The sequence below is a fragment of the Falco rusticolus genome, chromosome 4, assembly GCF_015220075.1.
Source record: "Falco rusticolus isolate bFalRus1 chromosome 4, bFalRus1.pri, whole genome shotgun sequence".
Classification (NCBI taxonomy): Eukaryota; Metazoa; Chordata; class Aves; order Falconiformes; family Falconidae; genus Falco; species Falco rusticolus.
The window spans coordinates 32,719,924-32,742,705 of NC_051190.1; the positions used below are offsets into that span (position 1 = coordinate 32,719,924).

Here is a 22,782-nt window from a genome sequence, read left to right on the forward strand (position 1 = left end):
TAGAATCAGTATTGTGGCTTTTGATGTTCAGTATTCTGCATGTAAACTTTTAACAAAAGTCTGCTGGAAGAAGAACTTCAGTCTTGGACTCTTAAATATGAACAGCTTAACTCCACATCTAATAATTTGCTTGATCATCTATTGTAGAGCTATCGGAAGCTGTATATATTCACTGATTTATAAATCAATTTAACTATTCAGATATTCATACACAAGCATGTGCCCTGCCAATGGCCTGACAAAAGCTCCTGCAAGTTTATGTTAATGAGTGGTGGTGAATATTTGGCACTGTGCCATTAATAAACCAAAAAGAAAGGCAAGAGAAACCTGTTACCATGTTGATATCCAGACCTATAATTAACAAATGAACAAAAATCACAAAACAATAAATAATTAGTGAAGAGGGTTGCCACAAAACATGTCTTGGACAATGAGTGATCATGTGGCATCATACAGTGAAGCTGAACAAAGTTGTTAGCTCAAGATCTTTTGGTGGGTTTAAATTCTGTAATCCTTCCCTGCTAAAATACAAATCTTACCAAGAAATGGGGTGAAGAAGAGGTGGGTTTGTTATTAAACATAAATCATGTAAATGCTTAAAAATTGATATTGCACCTTGTCCTTACAGGACTACCCAAAAAAAAAGTTTGTTCTGTGTACAGTCATGTTGTAACTCCTGTTAGGAAGACTTGTAGATAAGGTGAAAATGTTCTGGTTCAAATGGCTGAAGGGAGGAGCAGAATATGAAAATACACAAGGCTTTTTGGGAACGATTGCAGTAGCACCAGGGGAAGAAAAGAAGACTGATATTCGTAGGACTTCCAGTTATTTTTTCAGATTAAATTCTAGATACTTGGTCGCATTTTTCTGTCCAGTATAGATATTTTATTCTTGCCCTGCCCTGACCTTACAGCAACCTGTAAACTGATGCAGACTCTCCTGATGGTAGTCAGTGATAAGATACAGGTGTAACACTCTTCCAGTATATAGCCCTGAATTTCTCAGGGTGGTTATCTGTTCACAGGTAGCACTGGCAGTACTGTTCCTTGTGGTGCACCCTTACAGTGTTACGGTTAGTGTTAGAGCTGTGACAGCAGTGCAAGTGTCTTTGCAGCTGCTGCTGTAAGTACACCTACTTCTGTACCGTGATTCTGGAGTTTAGCACAGAACATCCGTAATGATACATGTGACCACGCACCCTCATGGGAAAAATTAGATATTCAAAACACAGCGAGTGTGCGCCTCCTCGATATCTTCACACTGTGCCTCAAAGGCCTGAGAAAATAGTGAAAATACCCTGAAGGGCATCCTTAAAGATGTTCTAACTGTATTGGAACAGCTAAATTTCAGATGAGTCTCACACATAGCGAAGACATCTTCCATCTTGCAGTGGAAACCCTGGCAAGGGCACCCTGAACTTCACCAGTGTGTACGTGCAGTGTTTTCTAGATTGTGGCTAGTGTCTGCCTAGAAAAGAGTAACCTGAAGTGTGACAGCAGGCATTGTGCGTGCACAGCAGGCACGTCTTCCCTGGCAGCTCTTTGAACCTGGCTGAGCATAGTATGATCAGAAGGTGTTAGGGCTAGTGCAGCAGGCTGCTCCCTCTCGGCTGATGCTTAGCAATCTTAGTGTTTCTTCACCACTACCCCCAGGCATGTCTGTTGGCAAAGAAATAAGCCTAAAAGCTGGCGAAAAGAAAATATGTTTAGTTGTCTTCATAGTAAGAGAAATAAATGGAAAGTAAATGACAACATTATGAAGAAAATGACATCGTGTATATAACTACCTTGTAAATCTTTTTAACTGAAAGTATAACAATATTTTGTATGTACAGCCAGCTCTTCCTGATGAATTATTTCTAAACAAAACAAAAAAAAATATCCACTATCAGTTGTAGATGTCCTTAACATTCCTAAGGGGGGGGGGGGGGGGGGGGAAGGTGACACAACTAACAATTTGGGCAATTATTTTTTTTTGGACCCTATTAATACTGTGAAACTTGGTGTCAGTTCCAAAGTGCTGTAATAAAAATTGCAGTGATTTCTTGCATTTTATCAAATTTAATACAATGTTTACAGTATCTTAAATATATATCCTTTCTAGTACTGGAACCTGTAAAGAACCTCAGGTTTTGCTGTTTAGCATGATTTGTGTGTTCCAGTCCTGCTGGAAAATAAAAATTAGCTCTGTTTTATGATCTTTCCTAACTAATCTGCCTAAAAACAGCAGAGCTTCGTACGGGCAAGTTCAGGCTTGTGGTTGTATTGCAACTTTTCTTTGCACCTGACTTGTGCAAGGATTACAACTCACTTGCCTGATACCACTGCAGCTCAAGCCTGAAAAGCTATTGTATGTAAGGCTTTCAAGGCCCTATGAAAGATCAGTCTCTGGCATACGTACCTTAATATATTGTGGGTTTATATGTTTGTGTAAAAAAAAAAAAAAAATGCCTGCAGCAGTCTTCATATATACTAGTAATGGAGTAACAGGTGGAAAAACAAGTTTGCCATTTTTCATGGATTATTTATGTGGCATATGCTTTTCCTTTCCCTTTTTGAACATTAAAATTTAGCTACTATGCTTACCAATCATCTGAAACAAGATTAATATTTCATGTTAATTAACATCTGTTCAGTGATATAGTACGTTTAAAAAATCCTAATCTGAATTCTTTTGACTAAGAGATCAAAACAACTTGGGAGAGAAAGGGGAATTAGACTACCAGACTGAGCTTTACTAAAACTGCAATAAAGTCACATTCCTCTTTAAAATATAATGTAAGCAAATATTTTTGTTCTGTTTAAAGTTGTGAAATAGGAGCATCACATCAAGAACAGACTCAGAGTAACTGGAAATTGTAATGGTCTTGATAATTTCTTAAATATTCACTCCAGTAAAGTCTTATGTGGGAATAGCTAATTTAGGAACAGTTCACTGCCCACTTTACAGCATGTAGTGCATGGTATGAATTTTGTAGCACTTTTTAAAATCACTTGTGTCAAGCTGAAAGAATTTGGCATTAATTTTAGTCTTAAGTAAATTATATTTAAAAAGCATGTTGATCCTTGGGCTTAACCTGAATATGGCTTTTTTTATAAACAGTCATAGACTTTCTGAGGTGTAAAGAGCTGAGTTATTTGTATCCTGTAATGCTTAAATATTCCAGAGTTTTAAAAAAAACCATAATTTTAATTCAAGTAACTTTAATTCTGTCTTATGTATTGGGAAAGTTCCTCATTATGCAGTCTTAAACTATTTTCTTTCACATTATCATCGAGAAATTTTTAAGATAAGGAAAAGATTACTACGTAATTTTGATCCTGAACTACAAGAAAATACTATCATAAATAAGAGGTGCTAGGCTACTACAGTAGAAGCGAACTGTGATCCGTACCTTCACTGTTGGTCTGATTATGAAATGCGAAAAGGATTTTTGAATAGCAAGATTCTTTGATTATATTCCTCACGCAGAGAGTAATGTGTAATCGAGGTGTTAAGAGAGTATTGCCAAGTATGTGTTCTAGCAAATTTTATTCTAAATAATATACAGCTAAGCTTGAGAATTGGTGGTTAGGCTTTTTGGTTTTCCCTTTAGAGACAAATTAATTTTGGGTAAAACCCCAGCTTCATCTTATAACTGGTCCTGAATGCATTTTTCCAGCCAGTTCCTCAACCTAATAAGCCTGTGGCTAGAAGATGGAGGTCCTTGTGAAGACGGCAGCCACAGTTGGGCTGTCACCACACTTAATCCCATCGGCCATATGCTCCTGGCTGGATCCAAGAAGCTTGATAGGAGGATGACCAAGAGAAAACAGCAGTGGCAGCCTGCTACTAGCCACCTTTGTTATCTGTTTTTTCCCCTGATGCTATTTGGCTCTGATGCAGAGGGAACAAGCTGTCAGTGAAATGTATAGATAGGTATTTGTACATATATGCTATATATGTACATATCAAAATAAAGCAAATATTTTGGGAAGCACAGAACTTAGTATTTGCAGTAAAAGGTTCTTTGCTTCCAATAGAGGTATGTTGTACCTAGAAAGTAGTGTCAGCTGATTAAAACAGCTGTGGACTCCTCTTAAAGCATGGTGCCTATGATGTAGCTGGAAAGAAATATCTTGACTGCATAAAAACAGGCCGTATACTTTTTGGTGGTGTTCTCTCCCATCCCCCCCTTGATTTTGAATTTCAAGTAGATGCAGTTTTGACTATGGTCAAACATACATAAAACCTCTGTGAGTGGGCTAGGTTGTATTTTTTCACTAGGGAGCTATATGAGCCCTATGAGAAGGAGAAAGTAGAGCACTTGAGTTTGTCACCACCTAACACCATAGCTGCCCAGCTCACGCAATAAGCAAGTGCCTTGTACAATGCTATTTATTGCTTACTGGTTTTGTCTGGACATGTGGGCAAGATACTTAGAGTTGGGCATCTTCCAGGGTCATACAAACTTTGGAGGACTGTTTATCTCTTCTGTATCAATGAGACTGTAAAACATCTAAAAAGATTTTAAATATATTTAGAAGGCATGGAACTTGTGGAGAAAGTAGTGATAAAATTGAGTTATAGGGAAACTGAAACTTCTTAACTCTGAGCGTTATATCAGTTTCAGGTAATTACTTGAAATATTGTGAGCTAACTTTAGATGAGAAAAGGTGCTTTGAAAGCAACTTCATATAAAATGCTTACATAAGGGGAGCTGAAAGCATGAGACTATTTGTATGCTAAATGAATAATTGCTGCAATTTATTTTGTGCCGGAGCCTAATGCAAACAACTTTGGCACCACATGCTGTTAACAGGACTACATTTTTATATCTTTATATATCTTTTAACTGTATAGTACTTTAAATTTAATCTTTACAGGTCCAGTAATATCATTTTGTCCAGTTTCATTCCTCATGGTCCATAACCAATACCACTTTTGCATTTTACTGTACTGGACTAGTACATGAATACAGAGATTTCAGCCATTGTGGCACGGTGTGGGGGGTTTTTTATTTCCTTTAACCTGTGTTTAATCTGGTTTATATTAATTAACCTATTTGCTTGTTATATCATAGAAACGTATCTGTTGTTCACAGCCTTAGTGAGAACTGTCTATATTTTAAAACTAAATGCAGACATCAAGCAGAAATAGAAGCAAAGAGGAACTCTACATTCTACATGGCATTCTTGGATCAATTTTTATTTATTTGCTGATCTAGCAAAACAACTATCTGTTTGGAGGTACTGCTTCAGAGCACTACATCTAGCATGTATAGTGGACTTAAAATACTTTATTGTACTCTGATATCTCCTCCCCTTTTCTCTGTTGTAGGTTTTATTCATTTTGTTATTCTTCCCCTTCACCTTCTGCAGTGACCTTCATAAAATGGCATTGAAAGGCCATGTGTCAATGCCATTTTATGAAATGAACTACAGAGGCTCACTCCTTGCCTCCTATTTCATGTTCATTCATGCAGTAAGGAAAGGCAGACTTGACCTAGTCCTATTGATTTATGTGCATATTAGTATTAATTCTACAGATCGTGGGCTTTTTTAAAGCATTCTGGACAAATTGTATTAGAAGCAAAGTACAGTTAGAGCTTAGGAAGTTTTACATTACTTTGCCCTTCTTTATGATTTTATTCTTTCACATTAAGTTCCATTAAGATTTTTTTTTTTGCCTTCTTTAAAGCGTCTGTTGCACAATTAAATCCTCCTGCAATAAGTCCTTCCTATGACAGAATGATAAATTTAACACATTTGAACCTTAACAGATGTTTTGTTGAATCATACTTATTTGTTATACTGTATTCCTTTGAAACTTTTTATTTTGACTACCTTTTAGGGGCTACTGGCTTCAAAGGACTTTGTTTCTAACTTTCCCTTGTCAGAAATGCCTTTCTTCTGGGCAGAGGGTAACTTGGAAGAAAGAGAGTGAGCATCTTGACAGAAATGGCATCTAATGATACACCTGAACTCTCTTGTCTCCATGTGTAGCTTTGACTCAGCCTTTCATTCTCTTGTTTAATGTAAATAATTATGTGGTTTCATCTTTAAGACATTAAGTTACTGGACCTGCCCTGAATGTAAACAGGGCAACAGGAGATAAATGAGTGATCTAATGAAGTGCTTTGTCCATTCCCAGACATCTAAGAAAGTCTCTCTAAAAGACTTGAATTTTTTCAAGAGTGACCTGCTCTAAATAAAACAAAATTGAAGTATGTATCAAGTAAGGTGATGCAATTAATACTTTTATTTATTCTAATATAGCCAGTTAGTGTATTGAAAGTTTAAGTGATTTTGTTGGTGGCTGTTAATATTTGTTTCTATACAGAACTTTATTGATGGAGTTCAGTTTTTGTTTCTAACTTGAACTAATTCTTCTAGTCTTCTATTCATAAGAACAGTTAACATAAGTTAAAAAGATAAATAACCAGTACAGTCACCGAGCACAAACAGTGAGGCTGAAGTGTAACCGCTGCAGAAGCTCTGTATTCTGGCCTTACAACAAGTATTTCTGTTAGAAATCTTTTCTTGGTTTTCATCTACTGTGAAGGCAGTCTTTTAAGGATGGGATGCTGTGTATAGAGAAATAACTGTAACACATTTTGTGTCAGTGATTATTTTTTTTTTAACAAAACCAACAGCATTAATGGGATTTTAGTCTGTCTTATTTTCTCAATAGAAAATAGAGATACGACCAGCAGCCTTGGTTAAGCCTAAAAATATTCCACAAATTCCTGGAGTTTCAGCTTAAAAGAACTTTCTACCTGTACATTGAACCTACTTGAAACTAAAATAAATTTACCAGAGAACTTGGTGTTACTGTTCATGGTCATATCTCATGGTCATTACAGCTGTATTATGCAGCATGGTTTCAAGAACCATACATGAGAAATGTTGAAGTTATTTGAGATGTTCCCCCAAAATCCCTACCTGAAAGAGATTGTTTCTTCTCTTCCCTGTAGTGCACTTATAAGGTAACAGCAAAATAACAGAACAAGTATCTATAAACATGTGCAACTACATTTTTATTTTCTAAAACAAAATGTGGGAATATTTAATGTACATATACTCTTTTAGTCCCAAAGACTTTACGTTTGGGTGTGGGTGAGTGAAAAGCAGAAGTATCTTTGAAAGGCCAGTATTTTAATTGTTACATTTATCATCAAGACCAGGGGTTTGGTTTATAAATTTATTGGATAATATGATACCTAAAACTGGTTCAAGTTTACAGTATGTTTGCCACAAGTTGGACTTAAGTGGTCTCTTACCATGCACTCTAGCCGTGTCATTATGTTTCATAGGTTTGGGGTTTGCCAATAAATGACGATGAGGTCATTGTGTACTTGGTCATTGTGTATTATGACCTCTTATTAATATATAGCAAAATATTTTTACTCAGTGTGAGAAACATGTTTGTCTTCACCTGAAGTAGTTTTCTGTACCTTTTTACAGGAGAAATAATGATTGAACATTAGAGCCTGGCCTTAGGTTATGCTGTTATTAATCCAGAGTAACCCACTGTCTTCATTAGAGCTATTCTATAATTCACCATTGTAATTAAAACCAAAACATTTTACTCAAGTTGTTGAGTTTCCATTCCATTTGGACACTGTCACATGTAGGCTAGGGGTTGTTTTGTTTTCCCTGAATCAGTTTTCTACAAAAACTTGTCCCCTTGTATAAACTTTATTTGGGAAGGCTATCAAAATGTGGCTAACCCATTATCTTAAACTGGCAATAAAGAAACATGGTATCTGTTCAGTGTAAAAAATTTCTCTATTTATTCAAAGTGCAGAATCTGACCTCTAATTTAAACTACAATTTAAATCTGAATAGGTCAGAGTATGCTTAATATGGGTTCTCTTCAAAACGTGAAAGAGGAACTTAAATGGGTAGGCCAGTACATACAGTGCCTGTGGATTACCGGTGGCAGCAAGGAGATTGCAGCATAGAATGGCTTTTGCCTGATGCGTAGCATGCAGGGAGTCTTTGGTTGAGAGAAATAAGAAAATGCAATTAGAGATACAGTCACTGATATCTAAAAATACCATTTAGAAGTGTTCCAGAACACTCTAAAATAAACTTGTAAAATAAATCCAGCACAAACCACTTAGAAAGAAGTGTTGTTTTTAAAGTTCTCTTGATTTCAGGACATGTTTTGGCAGTATTTTTTGTAAGAAAGATGAAAAAGCCTGTTTCTAACCAAGCATTCAGAACTAAGACTTGAAGGCTGCAGTCAGTTCAAGTGCTGCGTGAGACAAAAATAACAACCTCCAAGCGTCAGGTTTTCCATTCTTGACACACCAGGTGAATGGGTTGTTTTATTGAGCATTTACACTGTGGTAGCAGGGCAGGCCAGAGGAAGGGAGTGTGAAAGAGCGATGTGAGAGCTGAGTCAATACCCGATGTTGTTGGATGTCTGTCAGTACTTGGAGCGCTAGGGTTGGCCCCCTTAGCGTTGCCAAGTATTAGCTAAGTGTGCTGCTTTGGCAGCAGATGCTCAGAACCTACTTTTTACAAAGAGGGAGAATAAGTTAATTTTCAAAAGAACAAAAATCTATAAGGGCAATTATTTTGAGAGCCATTTCAACACTCACCCTGGGTTTCTGTAACTTCCCAAATAGCTTTCTAGCGTGCAAATTTAAAACCAAACAAACATCATAATTTTATTTGTATTTCTTGATCATTTTTCCTGATTTCTTTTAAAACTATTTTCCTTTTTAAGCTGCAGATAAGTGTTTACAAAACTTCTAATTGTAAAAGCCTGTTACAGTCTAAACTGTGTATTTTCAGTTGAGTTCGGTGAAACAGAAACACTACAGACTGAAGCGTGTTTGTTTCTACAGCCTTAAAATAACAAGGCAGCTTACTCATGTCCTTACTTCAAGTGTTCATGTAACTACATTGTATTTCTGTATAGCATATGAGCAACTAATTACTATAGCACCTCTCATTTCTCATGGTATTTGTATTGCTGTAGCCACTAGCAACTCTAACAACAAAAAAAAGCATAGCACTCTCTAGGCTGTACAGAAGGACTTCGGAGGAAAAAAATTATATATATATATATATAATACAGCACCCCTCTGATTCTCACATCTACCATCCAGAATGCAAATTCTTTTTTTCTTGCTAATCAAGGGGTTGACTGTTCTCATTGTACTCTTAATTCCTTTTTCCAAGTCTCCTCTAGCCTGTTGTACAGACATAGAGATGGGGACTGGGGCATGAAAAGGGCTTCATGAGAAGTCAGGAGACACATGTTTCTTCTGAACTGCTTTGTGTTTCCCCATAAATGATGATGCAGACCCACATTTTACATTATTTAGTTAAAGACCTGCTGGGTCATACTGGTTCACAGGACAGGCGATACAGTTCCTGTTTCAAACTAAAATTTTGAGGTGATATAACTTGAGAATGACAGATAACAAGGGAGACAGGTGATAATACATACCCAGGCACTATGGGAATATATATCTGTGTTATAGGAGATTGTTACCAAATCACTAAGATGCATTATGGGGAGACAGGTTTTGATGTCTGGGGAGATGCTGAGAAAGGCAAAGATGAGAAGATTCTCATTAAAAGTTCTGTCATTCACTTTAGTTAGCCAAATTTTTTAATTATCTGCACCTTTTGGGAGCTTTTGTGTGCACCTGAAGGAACTGAAGCCTCAGGTCTTTGCTGACTAACTCAGGAGGGGTTCTCAAAGAATATGGATGGTAGAAAACAAGATTTGCAAAGTAGCGTGTTGAGAACTTAATGCATTTTTATTATTTTTTTTCCCTTGAAAAAAGGAAGCTGAGAATCACATAACAAATAGGAGGGGGCACGCAGAGCAGTCCTTTGCAGTGACTCTGGCAGTGATAGGTAATCAGAATTACACAATTGTGTGTAGCTTTGTAAGCCCTGCCCGTACATTTGGACAGCGCTATTGCAGGTTTAATACTGCAAGCATCTGCATGGCAAATACTTCACGGCAGGATAACTGAAAGATGGTTGAGGAATAGACAGATGACCAGAGGAGGCACGCCAGTGAACCAGCTGTGGAACTGAACCTGCCGTTCTTGCCATGGGAATGGAGTGACAGGGAAACACATCTCTAGTTAAGACTTTCAGATGCAAAAGTTTGGGAATCTGATCGTGGCCCCCAGAACTTCCAGTTTTCTGTAATAGCTCCTGGTTGAGACCCGGTAACTGTCTACAGGTCTAATTTGGGTGAAGCCAAACTGGGCACTTCAGGACACTTGCAGCTGCTCTTCTCAGCACTGTGTTGCAATCTCCCAGACAAGACTGGCACACGCGCAGTTCGTCAGTGCCAGCGCAAAGAAGGGAGTGGGGATGATGTGGCCATCTGTACCCAGAGCAGGATGAGCGGCTGGCTGCACACAGGGCAGGACTGCAGCAGGCACAGTTTACATTGGTTTGCACATAGAACCACACCCAAAGGATTGAGGTATTTTTTTTCTCTATATCCTCCTAAAGCAAAATGAAACAGTTCAGCTTTTAACTACTCACAAGTAAGCTGTGTAACTTTGCACTGGAAGACAGCAGAGCATAACAGACATATTTAGAATCTCTTGAGAGGATGCTGAGAAATCTGCTGCTTCTTGGCTGTTAGTGGCATACAGTCAGGCTGTAATCACTGACAAAACAGCATGGGCAACTGATCAGCGTACCTATGGGATCTGTTTTAGTAGGTGTGCTGTGAATGAAAGTGTAAAGGTTACTTTGTTAATTCTGAAGGTGCACTTAGTTAATAAACATTGAAGTTTAATCTTTCAGACTGAAAACCAGATAGTGGCTATTTGGATAGTAACAACTACCTCCAGCTCTTGTGTGCTATTGACTTGGCAAGAAAAGAGGCTGTTACTAAATCGGTATGAGCTATTCTGGAGAGAAGGAAGTATTTGTTTTGTCTGGCACTCCACGTCCCTTTTGCATGATAATACATAATTAATTATTCTTCTGTCACTTATGAGCTTCTTGGTTTGTCTGTGGCCAGATCTAGTTATTTATTTAAACTGCTGTGATGAGCAACAGCAAGAAGTTTCCTATCCCTCTTAAATATATTCTAGTTAATAAATGTATTGGTTAAGTATTTTTTATTACTGCTTTTTGTTAACTAACTTCAGAATTCTACGAGAAAAACAAATATGGTTGTATGTTTATCAACAGGCCAAGTTCTGGTAGAAATGTCAAGAACACACAAGAAACTTAATGACAGTCTAGAGGAGAGTGTAAGTTAAACAATTCCTTTTTAAATTTATTTTCCTTTTGAAATCATAAATTACTTTTGCCAATTTTTAATAACCATTCATTCACTTGCTTTTAAAGTTCAAAAAATTTCATAAAGACATTATATCTGAACTGGAGAAGAAAACAGACCTGGATGTAAAATATATGAATGTAAGTACATTAAATTCTAAAAGTCATATTTTATTTATCTATTGCTAGTTAAAAGAATTTTTCAGGAAATCTTCCCTAACAGTTAATTAATCAATATGTTCAAACTGAGCTTTAGGTACATAAATATGGCAAAAAATTTCATGCATATTTTGAGTTTAAAAGGAAACCAATGAAAACGTAATAGCATTTTTAAACTAAAGTTGAGAAAGGCAGCTCTCATGCCTGACTCATTTGGCATGTATTAGTAATATCTCATAATTTATGGTGGCGCTTTTTAGTGACTTACCCAGTTACATGGCTGAATGCATTGTAAGATGTTTTACATGCTTTGATTGCAGGCAACTTTAAAGAGGTACCAAACTGAGCACAGAAGCAAATTAGATTCTTTAGAGAAGTCTCAGGCTGAGCTGAAAAAAATCAGAAGGAAAAGCCAAGGAGCACGAAATGTAATGAAATATGAACATAAAGAAATGGAGGTCAGTGTATTGTCTCTTACTTGTTTCTTTCCTTGTATGAGAAGTGGTCAACAGAAAATGTTAAGCTATTACAGGCCACATCTGAGTCTGTTTTAGAACTTGACTTCTGAAGCTTACCACAATTTTTGTATATGCAATGTTATTAGTTAATACACATAACTCCTCTGTTAAGTTGTTTGGCTGCAGTTAAACTGCAGTTTCAGAGAACATGCTTTTTTGGTTCATCAGAGTTGGTTTATATTAAAGGCACTCCTCGAGTAGGTATTCCAGTTTAAATTCAGCTCTGGACTGTTCTGCTGTAAATGTACAGACACTTCTGCTTCAGTTTCTGGACCACTACTTGATTTATTTTTTTTAAGTCCCCCTGTAACTACACCATTATGCAGAGGTTTGCACAGGGAGTCAGCTATGCTATGCAAATTCAGTAATAATTTGCTATAAAGGAATTTCCCAAAGTAGATAAATGCCAACTTCTTTTACCACTTATTATTACCTTTCCTACTGATCCTAGAACAGCAATGTCATCTTGAGGCAAAGTAAGAAATGGCAAGGCAATGAAGACAAACTGTTTTAGATTAGTAAGTCACATTCTGGTTGTCATGTGTGTCTCAGAAAATCCTTGCCATTGATCTTTTCATTTGCACAATACTTTGTTCTAGCTTATGTATTTCTTTCGTCCATATTTTTCTATTTTTATTTTCTTTCCAGAGAAAGCTTTGTTTGTAACATAGTATAGCAAACAAATAGTACTAGCTCCTATTTCTTACTACCTTTTAACCTATGTTCATAACATTTCTTTTTTTTAAGGTGTTGGACTGAGAATTCAAGGATTAGTTAGCATTTAATCACAGTTTAGCCATCAGTCCTCATAACCTCAGATAAATATATTTTAGTCTTTGTAATAATTCTTTTTCCCCTCTGAAATGAAGTAGAATTTCATGATAGCTTTGTGAGAGTAAATGTAACTGCTATGGAACAGATGAAGGTAATTAGTCTAATTGGAACACCTGTGGTCTTAAAATTGCTCAGCACAGTTGCTGCTGTGATGCCATATTCTTATTTACTGCAGCAGTTTATTTAGAGGCTCAAAGACTGTTTCTTGTTTTGCTTCCCCCACCCCCTGAACAGATTATTGATTGCCTGTAATAAGAATATACATTTACCTGATGAGATTAGGGAAGGTAGGTGTGTGCAGGAAAAGAGAAAGACTTGGAAGCAGAGCCACCCTACGCCAGCCTGCCTTTTCTAAGGCTCTTGGAGTTTGCTTCGGTAATTGGATATAGTATGAAATAAAATACAGATACTGTATGTAATTTTCTTCTTTTTTTCCCTTAGTATTTAGAAACTGTGACCTCTCGGCAGAGTGATATTCAGCGATTTATTGCAGAAGGCTGCAGAGAAGCTCTTCTTGAAGAAAAAAGAAGATTCTGTTTCCTGGTTGACAAGCACTGCAGCTTTACCCAGCACATGCACTTCTATCACGTTCAGGTCAGTGGCATGAATGTAAACAGAAATAAAACTCCTGAAATCTAATCATATTGGAGATCTTAAGTATCTCCTGCAGTACATAGATCAGACTGCCATAAACAGCTAAGGAACACTGTAGTGCCAGGCAAGTGTTGTGATCAGTTCATAGAAAATGTTTACAATGCAGTATTCTTTTAAATGTATTGTAGCAACAATAAACGGTTACTGTGACTTTTTTAGAATCATATTAAGAGAAAAACATCTGGACTGATCAGGTATTTCTAGTATCTGACACTGAAAAAGGACAGTTTCTTCCTACCATATGTTATTTGTTTCAGAGAGGTATTACTTACAAAAATCTTCAGACTTTCATTTTGCTGGTGTTACCATTTCGGTGTAATGCAAATTAACAAGTAAGTCCATGCAATGTTATGAAAAAACCTATCTTTGACAAGTACCTTTTTGAACTTGGATGCAGTGTGCGGACTTCCTGAAATCCAAGCTGCCTGGATGGCAGGAAATCTGTAGTGATGCCACCAAAGTACCTGAAAAAGTCAGAATGATGATAGATGAAATAAGGACACCTGGTTCCACTCCAGTGTCAGGAACTCCACAGCCTTCACCAATGATAGAGAGAAATACCACGGTATGTTGTTCTTTAGTGGTTGGAGGTTCTCTCTCAGATGTGAGTAGGGTGGTTTCACTGGCTTCTTTTGTACATAAGCATTTGGGATCAGTTCTGTAACGTACTTCAGTTGGAATATACTGGGCTTGGGTATGAAAGCAGAATCCTTAAGCTGAAGCTCAGCTACTAGAAGAATACACAGTATAGGAGGCAGAAACACATATCCACACAAGGCTCAGTTTTCAGCTGAGTGCCAAGGACTTTTTCTGCAGAGCCCAGCCTCAGGACTACTTTTGTTCTAACCATTCGATTTCTTATGTTCTTATCTGTAAGTAACAGTAATTACATACTTAGTTCAATATAAACTTAAAATATTATTTTCTATTTTCTTTCTTCCATCTGTGATTATTAGCTTATTAGAGTACAGCTTAAATTATAAATTCTGCCTATTTGTATGTTGTGTCACCATTAGTTGTTGAATTTCTAAATTATATTAGTAAATGTCTGAAAAAAAATAATCTGGAGATTATCTAGGTGTAACTGTGCTATTTGTGGTAAAAAAGGCTATCATAGCATTTCCACCAACAAATCAAGGGACACTTTTATCAAGGGACATAGGCCTCTTAAAAACTATTTTACCAGCAATTTCATAGGACCATGAAAACTTTCTGATGGGTCTAAATATGTATTGTTTGGGAATATTTAAGCATTGCTTTCTAGAATTCAGTGTTGCAAGTTAATTGTCACTGGCTCCTCAGTATTGTGATACTGTTGTTTCTGTGACTCTAGATTGGAAATAATTTTTATCCTCATCATGAAAATGCATCAAAGGTGCCCCCTGCTCCTACAGGTAGGGCGTACACTAGTCCACTAGTTGATATGTTTAACAATCCTGCAACGGTTCCAAAGACATCGTCTGAAAAACTAAGTAATTCAGCAGGTGAGTGTCACTTTGTTGCAAACTATGTAAGGGTAAATGACATACTGTACTGTTCAAAATTATCTTAAGACTTTGTGACTACTCTGATGTGAATTCCAGGGCACACAGAGGAGCAGAAAATGGTCTTTACATAATATTTATGTAAGTTACCTAGCAGGAGAAGTATGCATTATAAGAAGAGAAGAACTGTTTGCAGTAAAATGCAGGCCAAGATAGGTAGATTCTGTTTTAATCACTTTCTGCGTGTCCCTGATTAACCCAGGTTAAGTGCTGTTATGACTTCCAGTCTTATCAGGAGAATACATTCTATAATTTTGAACAAGATACACTGGAGTGATTATTTCAGTGCACATAAATAAACATAAACTACTATTACAGTCTTGCTTTCATTTCCTTTAAGGGCATTTAGCCATTAGGGAAGAATGCACATGGGACAAAACAAGCACAGTCTTGTATTTCTTTCCTGAAATATAAGATTTTTTTCTAAGTTTTTCTAATATATGGATTTATTATTTTTTTTTACTTTCTCTGCTATACAAAAGGAAGGGAAAGAACTAAACTTAGATCACAACGTAAGAAATGCAGGACTCTTACAGTGTGATAATAGCAATTCCAGCATTTCTTCCTTAAAAACACATTTACAATGTATTGTACTGGTCAAATACCGTACAGTTTTGAGATCTCCTTTACGTTGTCTTCTGGTAAACATCTGGTGTCTGTGAAGTGCCAAGTATCTGCAACTGCCATTGATTCAGTTGAAGTTGAGTGCTAGGCACATTTGAAAAGGAAATCTTGGACTTCTCTGTTTTTTTAAATGGAAAATTTTCAAAGGTCTTTTACGGCTGTGAACGTGTGGCACGTTTCATGCCAGAAGAGGAAAGAAGTAGCAAGTTAAAACTTACATAACTTTTTACCTCTGGTTCAACTTTGTGATAGGGGTGGGTGAATGCGTATATAAATGCACATGCTATTAAGAACTTCATGGTGATAAGAAACATTGGCAGACAATTGAGGTGTCTAAGTGGAAACCAAAGCAGTACAAAGTCTCAGAACTTGGTTTGCACTTGAGTATTCCTCTATTTTATTTTTCCTGTCAGACCACTAATTGTATTTAATTTGTTAGTCTGTGGCTAGTTTTGCTTTGGTTTACTTTGGGTTTCCTTTTTTGACAGAGAATTCAGATGATGCCAGTTTATCACGTTCAACTTCCGTTGCCACGGGGCTAAATATAATGAAAAGGCAAAAAGTAAAGACAATCTTCCCACATACTGCTGGCAGTAACAAGACGTTGCTTAGCTTTGCGCAGGGGGATATCATCACGCTCCTTGTAGCTGAAGAAAAGGACGGCTGGCTTTATGGGGAACATGACGCAACTAAAGTGTAAGATAATCAATATATTACCCAATTTGAACACGAAGGGAAAGCGTGTCTCACAAGATTTTGTTAGCAGATACTAGTAAATGGTTTTCCACCTTTTCTGCTGGCTGTCGCTGACTGGGGACATGGAGTCCTTCTGTAAGGTAACTCACTGCACTTATTTTAGGGATGTTTTGTGCACTCATTTGGTATCATCAGAAATCAGGTCTTTAAAAGTTAAATCTCAGTTTGAGTCCACTGTGTGGTTCGCTGTTTTTTGAAAGATCTTTCCAATTTTATATAATATAAAATTGAAAAACTTTCCCGTTACAGAAAAGGATGGTTTCCATCGTCGTATACTAGACCACTAGAAGAACCAGCAGAAGAAAAAGCGTTTGTCCCAGTGCCAAGGTAACATTTTGGGTGATTTGCAGAAATGCCCAAATCTTTTCTTAACATTTATTTAAAAAAAAAAAAAAATCTGCTTGTGTTCTTTGTTGTTTAGTAACATATACAGTAAATACTTCCTAACAGCCTACAGTGTGATGTCTTGATTACATTAAAATGTTTTAATGGTTACACAAAGACCCAAGAACTGGTTTCAGCCCAATTTTAGTTGACAGTCCCACTGACTTCAATGGGATTGTATGCCTTTATTAACTTTCAGCTTATGCTCTTTTGTGTTTTCCTGGTTATTGCTAAAGGTTAAGTGAGAGGGATGTATTATAGGAACTGAAAATGTTATTTGTTGGGTTCTGTCTTGCAGCCCTGCACCAATCCGAAGTATTAGTTCTGTAAATCTTGTGGAAAAAGGTGATGTTGTCCTCCCACCACCAGATTATCTGGGGTCTTTGCAAACAGATAAAAGAGTGGAGTCTTCCAAAGGTACTACTGTTAAAACAACAACCGACAGACCAGAAAATGCAGGTCCGGTAAGTAATCAATACCATGAATCCCAATGTTCTGCCCTGCTTACTTTTCTTGACCTACTTAGCTGAGCTCTTAAATGAGGCCCTGGAACATTCTACCTTACCCGCTTGTGCTTGACTTTGATGTAGCTGTCCTCAGGAGTATCATGTTTTCTTGGCATTTCAATCCATCTGTAGTAATAGGAAGGGAGAATTGTTCAGGGCTATAACTAAGAGTACTAGGAGACTTACTCTGCATAGCAAACTTCCCCAGAACGACATCTGTCAAACACGAAAAGAAAGTCTTACAGAAAGTAGTACTAATCATCTTAAGTGATTTAGAGCTATAGGGGGACAGGGGGCTTAAAGCACCTTAAACTCTGTATTCAGGAATGCTTTACACAACCTTGTGCAAGTTCGTGTTGGTTTTGTGGATGTTGCTGAGAGGTATGTGTACTAACTGATGGCTATATTCAGCAAAAACACAGCTGAGCGAAAATACAGTTTTATTAATAGAAAATGACATACAAACCTAGCATTTCTGCTATTAAGTCAGCAAACTGATTCAAAATGAAGACTAATCTAATCAAATTTAGCAATTACTAGTCATCTTGCTGCTTGTTTAAGTATTTTGTTGATGCGTATCTAATAGCGATAAAAGTTTTTGAGACTTTCTTCAAAAAGCCTCTTGAAGAGATTACATTTTGATGGCAAGGAAGTTTCTATATATGTATTAAATATATATCAATATATATTATGTAAATATTTTTATATATTTTTATATATATAAATAAAAATAATGTTGTTTTTTATATATATATAAATGCTAAATTTGAGAGACTGTGCTAGGGTAAGATGCAAAGTTCCATTAGTAGGTACCATAGCAAACTTCTCAGAAGTCAGGATTCTTGTAGTAAGCTGCCAGCAGCTAAAAAATGTACATTTTATTATTTATTGGTACAACTAAATTATTTTGTATATCAATATAATATCTAAACAAATTCTGGGTTGTCCTTCTGACAGATGTTTCTGCTTTCTAAGTAATCTGTGGAATCATACAGTAGAAACTGAGGTGGCTTTTGCAAATTTGTACTTTATGGAAGTAAAATTAACTGAAGAAACTTAAAAAACAGGAGGCGAAAGTTTGTTGCACACTGACTAATGTTGAAAGAGTCCATTTCAGGTCAAAGAATGACCGAATATTTATAATGGTACTCCTGTAAAATAGAAAGGCATCACGAAACAAGGGTTGTCTTTAAAGAAGCCTCCTCTGCTGTTTCATTTAAGTCTACTACGAGGATGTCAGGTGTATCTACAACATTTTTTACTTTGAGGTCTTAGGCATTGGAGAGGGTTAACAGGTCTTTGTTATACTGACAAGCAAAGAGAATGAACTGTATTTAAAATAAGTAAAAATATTCACTTAATAACAAAAATACAACTACCTTCCAATACATCACTCCAGAACTCTAGGAAAAATACCCTACCATTGGAAAGACACAAGCATGACACAAATAACAGAAATAGTCAGTAACATCTAAATTTTAAACTTTTACCTGCATTTCAGAAGCATGGAGAAAGAATTCTAACAAACGGGAGGAAAGGAAGTGAAACTTCTTACTAATTTTCTTTCTTAAGTGAATACTGTGTCTTCAAAGAAACCACTTCTGTAATATAGAGTTGTATCCAGTTCTTAGAATAGTTCACCCCAATTTCACAAACATAAAAAAAGGGGGAAATTGCTGGAGGTTCAGCTATACAGTCCTTTCAGAAATGTTCCCTGCAGCTGTACTTGGCATTGTAAAGCCACTCTACAGCTATTTCAGAAGAGCAGCTACAGGTACAACACAAGAGACGCCTCCTCTAACTATTGCCAAAATGTCTCTTGCAGATGCAGAAATTGAAACAAAGCATCTTTTCCCTGGCGGGGAGGGGGAAAAGGGCTACTGCTTCCCATTACAGAAAAATCTGCATTCCTTAAAATGCATGAAAAACTAGAAGCGGAGCAAAGTCTTCCGTAACAAAAAGGATGAAAGTTGCTTTCACAAGTCCTGCGACCTGGTGAAGCTCTCCTCTCAGTCACAGATCTCACCCCGTTTAGACTAGACTGACTAGTAATGGTTTGGGATATTTTTATCCCCCTCTGAATACTCCTATTAAAAGATTAGATCTCTTTTTTTTTTTTGTCAGAAGAGTCTAATATTAGCATATATATACTTCAATGTGAATTCAAATATGCTCTGTTCAAGTAAGTGGTTTTATTTATTGGTGATGAACCTTGTTGTGTGTAATGTGTGCAGTGATGTGTTTCTAGCACAATGTTTCTCTATGAGGAATAAAGCTTTTCCAATGCATGAAATCAGTATCAAGAAATAACATCTAAATTTTAGCGTTCAGTCACTTTTTCAAACTGCATGTCTGGGAACTTCTAAAATGATTATGAAAACGAGCATCTATATTTTGACACATTTGTGATTTTCATTTTTGGATAAAGAAGCAATGAGTCTTAACAATGATGTAATGTCAGACTTAACACTGGTTCACTTACTGTACGGTTAGCTGTTGAGTCCTATGGGACCGACATGTCCTTCAAATGTAATAATGTTTGCAATAGTTAAAAGATGTATCAGCCTGTGGAAGTTGCCAAGCAAGCAGTACAGTGAGTTCTTTGCCCTGGGACAAGTAAAAGGTGACTGAGTATAGTTTAGAAATTATTGCATCCATTCATTCTGTCAGAATCACTGCACTATGCTGCTGTCTCTAGTGTGGTAACTGTCCACAGCCGGTTCTCAAGAGCAGTCACCTTAAGGGTTGTTTTGTTTGTCCTGTGGCATTAGTTCAGGGGGGTTAGGAATAAACTTAAGGCTTGTGGACAGATGTCCTTGTTGAACTGAAAACCAAGAGGAATGGCAGATCTAGTCTAGGGAGTTGACAGCCAAGGCCAGAATTCTAGTTAGAACAGTACATACTCTCTTTGGAGGGCAGAATGGAAGCCTCTTAGGAGTGGAAAACAAATGTCTTTTAAGATTCTAAATTTCCACTGGGAAAAGGAAGATGAAAAAAATAAATTAGGAATTCTGGAATATAAAATCATGACTCCTCTTGTTGAGGTACCTAATAATTCATAGCAGCTACCTTTTTACTGTGACCCCGTGATTATTCTTACCTGTTACCATACAAAATAAGGGAGAGAGCTGTAGAGGAGAGTCGCTGCACTTGCACCCCAGTGTTTCGCTCCAAAGTCACCGTTTACTTTTGTTCTTTTGGAAAGTTGCAGAGCTTCCTTGTCTTTCCCGCTTCTGTGCAAGTCACCAATCCCCACACCACCACAAGGCTTTGGAAATGAGCTCAAGATCATACCAGGCTGGTTTGTAGACTCATACAGAATTTACATACACCTAAAAACAGTATGCTTACAGTGTGGTTTATGCAGAAGCAGGAAATGATTCATTGGGGCATATTATTTTTGTTTCAGAATACACAGAAAAAATAGCTCAGGATTTCAAGAAGGAAAAATGAGGAATGGTTCTTGCAAGTTAAGTTGTTCATGCTGTGTTATGTAGGACAGTACTATGCAGAACTTATCAACTAAAAAAGATTTAGTAGTTGATGGCGCTTTGAGGGTTGGGGTTCAGTAAGATGCATGTAATCCAGGCATTTGTTCATTCTAATTAATTTTAAGGGTTCATTAGGCCTAATTCTAAGGTCTAAGTGTATTTACAACTGATGTACCCCAGTAATTTCATTGGAATCACAAGTCAAGCACAGCCTTAAGAACCCGGCTGAATGAGGTCCTAAATAAGCAGATTTCTTCACCTGCATCACAGTATCACGAACACGGTAGCTAGGAACAACTGGTACAGTAGATGGTGTACCTGAATAGGAAAGGCTTACAGGCCCCTTTGTTCAGCAGTGAAATTTTAAGTATTAAAAACAAAACAGCCGTATAGAGTGAATGATTAGTACAAGTCAAGCTGCTATACAAAGGCTGACTTGCATATTCTTGCTTCTACATGCAGGAATATATTCAAATTTTCACTTTGAACTTTATCTGACATCTATTAGAAGCAACAATTAGTTTGCCGTTTAAAATATGTCATCCGGTATTACTACGAAAAGTTAGAGGGGGGAAAAAAAGCAGAAATTAACTATTTGCCTAAACTTCCATGTAGCACAAAAGGCTTGGGAAGGGTTACCCCCGTGAAACACTGCATCCCGTAGTAGCAGTGTGGCAGAGCGACACTGCCATCTTTTGGGTTACTCTAACTTCACAAGAACGAAGTAACGTTTCGTCACAGAAGTCCTGTGCAAACTGTAGCTACGAAACCAAGTCTTTGTTCAGATTGTACACCTACACATGACAGCTTCGTTACAATGAAACATCAGCAACAGCTATGCAAACTCCTCCTTTTGTATCACTGCCATACAAACACCAATCATATATGTATGTGCCATCAGCTGTTTGCCTGCTTTCTTTACTCACCGCCACTACTCACAAAAGTCACGGGAGATACCTGAACTTGTACTTTGTAAATCAACAATAACTAAACACAGTAGGCCAGTAGGCTTGTATAAAAAACCAAAAACCAAACAAACAAATCCAAATCCACAGCACCCTCTGTATCAGAAATGTGCCCTCACTTCAGGCTTCTGGTATTTCAGTGTCGTTGTGCTGGCTGCTGCCTTTACCGGCAGGACTTTACAGTTACATGAAGATACACTGGCTGTGTTCACTCGGTAGGATCTGATCCAAGCCTAGTTTTGGCATTATGCTGTGACAACTAGCGGTTTACAAATTATGCTATAGAAACAGTATGGTGTATTTGTGCTGCAAGTAGCTCTGTCCTCTTTCTTTTGGTTGATGGCTGTTGCGGTGACACTTCATTTGCTATGTTAAGGTGTGAAATGCCCAGCCAGACCTCAGGTGATCACTGATCTTAAACCTGGGGGAGTTGAGGGGGCGGTGGACACCGCCAAAAAGCCACAACCAGTTAATGCTAACACCATTTTTTTTTTAACTTTGCAATTTTATGTTCTGAGAGAATTCTACCCTCCACAGCTTAACTGAACTACACAATAATTATCCTAAATGGCTAAATATTTTAGCCTGCTTGAATGGTATGCCGTTTTCCTTAGCAGGATAGCAAAATCACCTGTAGCATGTTTTTGTAAATCTGTGTAAATGTTTTCTTTTTCTTTTACAGAAACCTGATATGAATGGCATTATAAAACCACCTTTTCTAAGGTAATTTTTTTTTAAAAAGCTTTTATACTAATGTAGTTACGTTAATTTTTATATGGGCTTGTATTATTGTATTGATTGTGAGGGGAAGTAAGGATGTTCTTCCCAAATTACTGTGCAACCTTTCCTAGGCATTGGTAAAACACAGCTAAAATTGGTTGCACTTCTCTCAAGAGTGGCATCAAGCACAATACAAGGCATAGGCCCTTCTCAGAAAAATAATTGTTTTTCCAGTAGTTTGACAGGAAGCAGGACTTAAACTATGTCTTTGAGGGTTAAAAACAAAAATCTTTGAAACGTGGGAGCTGTTTAAAAAATGTCCAGATGTAGCTGGGCATTGATTTTCCAAATTTTGAATCACTGCAA

The 22,782-nt window shown here is 37.1% G+C and overlaps 1 protein-coding gene across 1 annotated transcript in view; it reads left to right on the top strand.

Moving 5' to 3' along the window:
• The window catches only part of BAIAP2L1 (BAR/IMD domain containing adaptor protein 2 like 1), a 43,353-nt gene that overhangs the window by 19,627 nt on the left and 944 nt on the right, over positions 1-22,782 (top strand). The window contains exons 4-13 of the mRNA XM_037386617.1: positions 11,172-11,233; positions 11,331-11,402; positions 11,741-11,878; positions 13,214-13,366; positions 13,824-13,991; positions 14,760-14,910; positions 16,083-16,290; positions 16,600-16,677; positions 17,033-17,198; positions 22,379-22,419. Of these exons, the coding sequence (XP_037242514.1) occupies positions 11,172-11,233; positions 11,331-11,402; positions 11,741-11,878; positions 13,214-13,366; positions 13,824-13,991; positions 14,760-14,910; positions 16,083-16,290; positions 16,600-16,677; positions 17,033-17,198; positions 22,379-22,419 (1,237 nt within the window). The remainder of the gene's footprint in view (positions 1-11,171; positions 11,234-11,330; positions 11,403-11,740; positions 11,879-13,213; positions 13,367-13,823; positions 13,992-14,759; positions 14,911-16,082; positions 16,291-16,599; positions 16,678-17,032; positions 17,199-22,378; positions 22,420-22,782) is intronic.